A 7,651-nucleotide genomic window follows, 5' to 3' on the forward strand; every position below is an offset into this window, starting at 1 on the left:
AAACTGTATAGAGAAAATTGATTCCAATACTTCTGTACTGTGAAAAATTTTAATTTTTTTCCCCTTTTCTTCCCATGCTATCCAGAAGCTTGGAAAGGTAGAAGAGCAGGATCGGTGAAGGTTGGAAAGGTAGAAGAGCAGGATCTGTGAAACTGTCCCTATTTCCAGTTTTCCGAGTGGAAGGAGTGTTAAATGTAATATTTACCAATGACTAAACAGAAGTATATGGTCCATTTTGTATTTTGTTGCCTCTTTGGAAGGTAGAGGAATTTGACAGTGACACAAGAGATTGATATTGGGACCCTATTTTGATTTCAGTATGACCAGAACTATACTAAGAGTGTAGAATTTAACCCTGACAGAAAAACTGCTTTTATGAGTGAATATTTTTGTATCATTTATTCCTTAGAACTGAATGTTGCTTAACTAGAGGGTGTTCAGCAGTTGGCTCTGATTTTTGGGTGTGGATCTGTCTTCTCAGTTACAGACTTCATTTATTTTCAATCTTCTGCTGCAAAACACTAAGTAAACTTCCAGTGCTTCCAAAACTTGGTCACTTATGAGAGCTGTCTAGGCACAGGTGAATGGAGTGAAGTGAGAAGAAAATGAAATAAATACAGATCCATTTATTTTTCTTCTCTCAAGCATTCTACCTGTGTACTAAGGACTGTGCCAAATATCAATCAAAATGAAACACTGTGCTTCTCTAGCACTTTGTATCTCAAGATAGTTATGTTTAATACTGTAAAAGAACACCACTCCTTAATTTCCACCTAAAACAGGTAAACTGTTAAGTAATTTGTAAATTGCTCTGGCGCTACAGTTCTTCATACATCTCCTTCCACATTAGACAGAGGGAGTTTGGTCCTCAACCCAACATTTTTCTGCTTAGGAGGAGATAAGAGCTGATTTCTTGTAGTCATCACAGCTTCTGGTCTCAGACTGTGTGGGTGGAAAGTGAGCCGAGACTTTGAAGGAGTGTTTTTAGGTTTGTGTGCCTTAAGGATACAAACCTAAATCCTAAACAGAAGACTGCTGCTTAAAATAGCCTAATACTGAAGTTGTCCTGTTTTTCACAGGAGTTTGATCACTTCTTAGCCACCAAGTTTGCCACGGTGAAGCGCTACGGCGGCGAGGGGGCCGAGAGTATGATGGGCTTCTTCCACGAGCTGTTCAAGATGTGCGCGTACGGCGGAGTGACGGATGTTGTTATTGGAATGCCTCACCGTGGAAGGCTTAACCTCCTCACAGGTCTGCTTCAGCTTCCACCCGAGGTAAGAGGTTCATAATCTCATGAGCACTTGCTTGATGCCTGGTTTATTTGAGGTGAAATAAAGCCCCAAAAGTTTGTCGTGTTGTAAGTGCTGGAGCCATGAAAGTTAACCTGTGTGAGAGTGTTTTCCCTTCCTGTCAACACTTCAGCCAACTGTCCACAGGAGGCTGTAAAAATCACTCTAATGCAGGGCTTTCTGTGCTGTTATCAGAAGCATCCTTGTAATTTCAGGAGAAGGAGAGCATAGGGTTCAGTAAATGCTTTTCTTTCACCGTGTCAGTGAATCAGAAAAGGGTTTTGACCAAATCTGTTTCCATGCAGCTCATGTTCCGTAAGATGAGTGGTCTGAGTGAGTTCCCAGAGAATTCAGCAGCCATTGGGGATGTTCTCTCCCACCTGACATCTTCTGTGGACCTCGACTTCGGTGCCCACAGGCCTGTGCACGTCACCTTGCTGCCCAACCCCTCACATTTGGAAGCCATCAATCCAGTGGCCGTGGGCAAGACACGGGGGAGGCAGCAGACCCTGCTCGATGGAGATTACTCCCCAGACAGCTCTGCACAGCCTGGGGACAAAGTTATTTGCCTGCAGGTATTTTGCTCACAATTCCTAGCTGATCTTTGTAAGACTTACTGGACTAGAATGTGAACAGAAGTGTATACAGAAATATCAGAAAAACACTGATTTGATGTATATGACAAGTAGTGGGATCCTGTTTACGGGGAAAGAGGAGGGCAAGGAAGATTTCCAGGTGCCATATGTGATGATACTGGCATTTAAACAACTGCACTTCTAAGATTTCTGAAGAACTGCTTCTGATATCTTCCTTTTTTAAAATAATACTCTGCATTGGGAGCCATGTGTGCCTTTCCTCACAGACCACTTTTGCATTTAAACCACCACCAGAATCCTTCTTTTAAATTAATAGGTTTGGAGAGGATCTGTCAACAAGGTTGCAGAATCCTCAGGAGGATTTAGAATTTTGTCATTTTATCATGGTACTATTGAAGACTCTGCTGGAATTAGTTTTTACTCCTTGACCTGACTTTTATAGTTGTAGAGGCAATCCTAAATAGTTCCTTGACAAATTTTCTTTTCTTGCATTGTGTTCAACTTGGAAAAACAAGTGAGTCAAACTCTTCACATTTTAAAGCCAGGAGTAAACACGAGTTGGGCAGAACTGTTCTCCTGTGAAGCCTAATCAACATGGAGGAAGTTACATATAGAAATGAAAATGTAATTCAGTTCAAAAAATGTTTTGCTTCCTTCTGGAAAGGGTATTGAGAAAAAGCAGAAACGAGAATATCTTGGGCAAGTTTGGGTTCTTATATTTTTTTATTAAAAAAAAAGGGTTTAGGGCATGCAAGTTCAGGGAGGTGTTTGTGGCCCACTGTGTCTCCTCCTCATATTTCTGTGCAGTTGTGTCAGTTAGTTTGAGAACATACTATTGTTTCTTAGATTCTCTCTTTCTCATAATGTTAGATTTTCACCATGTAGTAATGAGAGTATGGCAACTCTTTAAACAAAGATTCTTCAGGATAAATGGACCTTCCCTATGCAGGAAAAATTTACCTGTTTGGGTTTTGTCCAGGTAAGTGGTAGGGAGGGTTNATACATCTCCTTCCACATTAGACAGAGGGAGTTTGGTCCTCAACCCAACATTTTTCTGCTTAGGAGGAGATAAGAGCTGATTTCTTGTAGTCATCACAGCTTCTGGTCTCAGACTGTGTGGGTGGAAAGTGAGCCGAGACTTTGAAGGAGTGTTTTTAGGTTTGTGTGCCTTAAGGATACAAACCTAAATCCTAAACAGAAGACTGCTGCTTAAAATAGCCTAATACTGAAGTTGTCCTGTTTTTCACAGGAGTTTGATCACTTCTTAGCCACCAAGTTTGCCACGGTGAAGCGCTACGGCGGCGAGGGGGCCGAGAGTATGATGGGCTTCTTCCACGAGCTGTTCAAGATGTGCGCGTACGGCGGAGTGACGGATGTTGTTATTGGAATGCCTCACCGTGGAAGGCTTAACCTCCTCACAGGTCTGCTTCAGCTTCCACCCAAGGTAAGAGGTTCATAATCTCATGAGCACTTGCTTGATGCCTGGTTTATTTGAGGTGAAATAAAGCCCCAAAAGTTTGTCGTGTTGTAAGCGCTGGAGCCATAAAAGTTAACCTGTGTGAGAGTGTTTTCCCTTCCTGTCAACACTTCAGCCAACTGTCCACAGGAGGCTGTAAAAATCACTCTAATGCAGGGCTTTCTGTGCTGTTATCAGAAGCATCCTTGTAATTTCAGGAGAAGGAGAGCATGGGGTTCAGTAAATGCTTTTCTTTCACCGCGTCAGTGAATCAGAAAAGGGGTTTGACCAAATCTGTTTGCATGCAGCTCATGTTCCGTAAGATGCGTGGTCTGAGTGAGTTCCCAGAGAATTCAGTAGCCATTGGGGATGTTCTCTCCCACCTGACATCTTCTGTGGACCTCGACTTCGGTGCCCACAGGCCTGTGCACGTCACCTTGCTGCCCAACCCCTCACATTTGGAAGCCATCAATCCAGTGGCCGTGGGCAAGACACGGGGGAGGCAGCAGACCCTGCTCGATGGAGATTACTCCCCAGACAGCTCTGCACAGCCTGGGGACAAAGTTATTTGCCTGCAGGTATTTTGCTCACAATTCCTAGCTGATCTTTGTAAGACTTACTGGACTAGAATGTGAACAGAAGTGTATACAGAAATATCAGAAAAACACTGATTTGATGTATAATGACAAGTAGTAGTATCCTGTTTACGGGGAAAGAGGAGGGCAAGGAAGATTTCCAGGTGCCATATGTGATGATACTGGCATTTAAACAACTGCACTTCTAAGATTTCTGAAGAACTGCTTCTGATATCTTCCTTTTTTAAAATAATACTCTGCATTGGGAGCCATGTGTGCCTTTCCTCACAGACCACTTTTGCATTTAAACCACCACCAGAATCCTTCTTTTAAATTAATAGGTTTGGAGAGGATCTGTCAACAAGGTTGCAGAATCCTCAGGAGGATTTAGAATTTTGTCATTTTATCATGGTACTATTGAAGACTCTGCTGGAATTAGTTTTTACTCCTTGACCTGACTTTTATAGTTGTAGAGGCAATCCTAAATAGTTCCTTGACAAATTTTCTTTTCTTGCATTGTGTTCAACTTGGAAAAACAAGTGAGTCAAACTCTTCACATTTTAAAGCCAGGAGTAAACACGAGTTGGGCAGAACTGTTCTCCTGTGAAGCCTAATCAGCATGGAGGAAGTTACATATAGAAATGAAAACGTAATTCAGTTCAAAAAATGTTTTGATTCCTTCTGGAAAGGGTATTGAGAAAAAGCAGAAACGAGAATATCTTGGGCAAGTTTGGGTTCTTATATTTTTTTATTAAAAAAAAAAGGGTTTAGGGCATGCAGGTTCAGGGAGGTGTTTGTGGCCCACTGTGTCTCCTCCTCATATTTCTGTGCAGTTGTGTCAGTTAGTTTGAGAACATACTATTGTTTCTTAGATTCTCTCTTTCTCATAATGTTAGATTTTCACCATGTAGTAATGAGAGTATGGCAACTCTTTAAACAAAGATTCTTCAGGATAAATGGACCTTCCCTATGCAGGAAAAATTTACCTGTTTGGGTTTTGTCCAGGTAAGTGGTAGGGAGGGTTTCACAGTAGAGAAGAACAACATTAAATCTGAGCTAGACACCTCCATGTTAGTAACTGATTCAAAGTATGCCTAAAAGAAAGAAAATGTTTCATGGAATTGTGACTGTGGCTTCAAGAGGTCCAAGGGTTAGACTGAAAAAAAAAAAAAGGCCAATTTTTACTTATGACTGCTAACTGCTGTCACTCAGCTAATTGAGAAGAAAGAGATGAAAGCAGACACCACCTTTTTCAGAATCTTGGTTTGGAAGTTTCTCTTTGGGCTTTCTGGGGATTTCTGTTTTTACAGTGCTTTTTCTTGAGAAATATAAGCGTAGACACACTGAATTGAGCTTTACTCTGGCACTTGCTCTATTCTTCCACTAGAATAGACCTTCCACTAGCCTGAGGGCAGAGCTTGAGGGGAAAAAGAGTAAAGATCAACTAAGGTGCTGATCAGCTAAGGTGCCAGTGTAAGCCTAGTTGTCCAAGGTCTGAAAATCTTTTTTTGGAAATTCAGTGTGCTTAGAATATATGAAGACTATAAAACTCTTCTGCATGGACACCTCTGCAGTGTTTAATTGCCCATCTCTGCTGAGAGTGGCTTATTTTTCATCTTCTCACATACCTTAACTCCACTTCCTGGACATCAGGCAACTACTGATGTTTATGATTTGAACTGAAATTTGAGAATAAGATCTCCCAGAAATAAATTTGAAATTTGACATTCTACTGTCAGGGTCACTGTTTAATGAATTAAACTCAATGGTGGCCTTGCTTTTATGTTTTTTGCTAATGCAGCCCAGAAAAAAAAGACTGTCCTAGCAAAAACTGTCTCCACCTTTCTGGTAGAATGAGGAAAATCCTACCTGCACCACAGGAATTGGATCCTCTGGGGTTTGAGATGATATGAAGAGTCTTGTATGGTTGGATAGCCACACTGTCTGTAGGTTTTACTGCTTTGGGATGTGCTGAAGGCCATAAAGTTCTCTCAGATATTCTAGGGTCTTCACTCAAATGAGATACGTAGCCTTCTTAGGCAGCAGAAAAAAACAGGAAGGAAAAGTGAAAACCCAACACTTGAGGAGCAAGTGTAGCATGGCAAGGGATAGAGTGGGGGTGCTGGGTTGTCTCTCTTGCAGTAGTTACCTTTGTTTTTCTGTGATACCTCTTAAAAACTGTATCAGAACTGTATAAAACCCAGTGCTGCCATTTTACTGGTTGCACCTCTACTGTCTTGCAGGTGTAGTTGCACCTCAAAAGTCTCCTGAGGCTTGACATCACTATCCCATAGCTAGAAGGTAGAACTGTCAATAAGAAGGTACATAAATTTGCATAGTGACTTTGATCTGCAAAGGACTGAGTCTGCATTCTGAGGAAGCTGTGATCATATTGACCAATGGAGAACTATCTCTAGTTTTGAAACATTGGAATGCTAAATGATACTCATGCTGGTATCTCTAGCCTTTTTGGAAATCTGGTTTGGACATCACAGTGGACTCCCCTCCCCTTCCAAAGTATTTTTTTATTTGCAACATTTATTTGCTATTCCTATTTTGAAATGTAGCTAAGAATTTAGGTTTTATTTCCTTCTGAAAGCTTTTATTTGCTTTTGAGTGCTTCTGTTAATTTTCCTCTTGTTTTTCTCCTGTTGTGTCTGTTCTTGTCTTTGGTAAGGTAGGAGTAGGCATAAGTCCCAGTTCACCCAAATTCAGCAAAGAGTGCTGAATTTGTTCAGGGGTCAGGGACTTGCTGCTGACTGCTGCAGCTTTGCCATAGCCAGGACACTTGCAGTCACCTGGACACTGGTGGGTGAGTTTTAGGAGTTTATAGGTCAGTTCCAGGTAGGAATTACATCAGGCAGTCATGTACACACGTTGGCTGCTATGGCCTTGTGTTAGTGATAAGGTAATATAAAGTCTCAAATCATGAAAACAGTAGTCTGAAAGGTTTTAAGAAGTGGGTCCAGCTGGAATAGTATCTGTTCCATGTACTCAATTTAGAAGGTGTTGCTTAATAAGTTACAGTTTTGATTTTGCTGTTCCTCCAGTATTTCCTAATGAGACTTTTCCATCTTCTTCCCTAATGTAGGTTCATGGCGACGCTGCTTTCTCTGGGCAGGGGATTGTTCCTGAAACACTGACCCTCTCTAATCTACCACATTTCAGAGTTGGTGGGAGCATCCACTTGATTGTTAATAACCAGCTGGGCTATACCACTCCTCCAGAGCGAGGAAGGTCGTCCCTGTACTGCAGTGACATTGGTATGTGGAGCCGAATCAGGAGGAGAATTGTCTGTTGTGTCAGAAAGGATTTTTAACTTCAGTCTGGATATGTGCTGTGCTGTGGGCTTTTTATAGCAAGTCCCTATCAGCTCTGGGGAGTTGTGCTAATATAGCTCCAGTTTCATGATAGAGTAGAAATTAAAATTATTATCGATTATTTCCTCCTACTGGCAACAATTCAGATGCTAAAAATATGCCCTCCCCCGTCTGCCTTATGGCAAAGACTAAACACCAAGGGAAAACCTGATCACATTTTCACGGGATGTTATGAAATATTTGCAAGATTACTGTGAAGTCTCTGTGACTCGTTTAATTTCTGTCATGTCATTGACAGCTTTCAAAAAAGTGTTGCGATGGAGTGTGTAACATGTATTTTAAATACATCTTGTTAAACTTCATCAAAATCATCCCAGTGTGTTTTCTGAGCAAGATTTATAGGGCAGATACTCCT

General features: G+C 41.4%; 1 protein-coding gene across 1 annotated transcript; it reads left to right on the top strand.

Annotated features, from left to right (window-relative positions):
• The first annotated feature begins 37 nt into the window (after positions 1 to 37).
• LOC115307870 (probable 2-oxoglutarate dehydrogenase E1 component DHKTD1, mitochondrial) lies at positions 38 to 7,394 on the top strand. The gene is made up of 4 exons (XM_029963826.1): positions 38 to 129; positions 1,080 to 1,274; positions 1,595 to 1,864; positions 7,008 to 7,394. Exons 2-4 carry the CDS (start codon positions 1,149 to 1,151, stop codon positions 7,233 to 7,235), a joined length of 624 nt encoding a protein of 207 aa, XP_029819686.1. The 5' UTR covers positions 38 to 129; positions 1,080 to 1,148; the 3' UTR covers positions 7,236 to 7,394.
• The last annotated feature ends 257 nt before the right edge of the window (positions 7,395 to 7,651 follow it).

Source organism: Manacus vitellinus, unplaced genomic scaffold, assembly GCF_001715985.3.
Source record: "Manacus vitellinus isolate BGI_N305 unplaced genomic scaffold, ASM171598v3 scaffold_640_pilon, whole genome shotgun sequence".
Lineage (NCBI taxonomy): Eukaryota > Metazoa > Chordata > Aves > Passeriformes > Pipridae > Manacus > Manacus vitellinus.

Excerpts from the sequence above, each read along its gene's own strand:
- LOC115307870 (XM_029963826.1), top strand. The coding sequence starts at position 1,149 with ATGATGGGCTTCTTCCACGAGCTGTTCAAGATGTGCGCGTACGGCGGA. Across the intron at positions 1,275-1,594 it reads TGCTTCAGCTTCCACCCGAG|CTCATGTTCCGTAAGATGAG; the intron begins GTAAGAGGTTCA and ends GTTTCCATGCAG. Across the intron at positions 1,865-7,007 it reads ACAAAGTTATTTGCCTGCAG|GTTCATGGCGACGCTGCTTT; the intron begins GTATTTTGCTCA and ends TCCCTAATGTAG.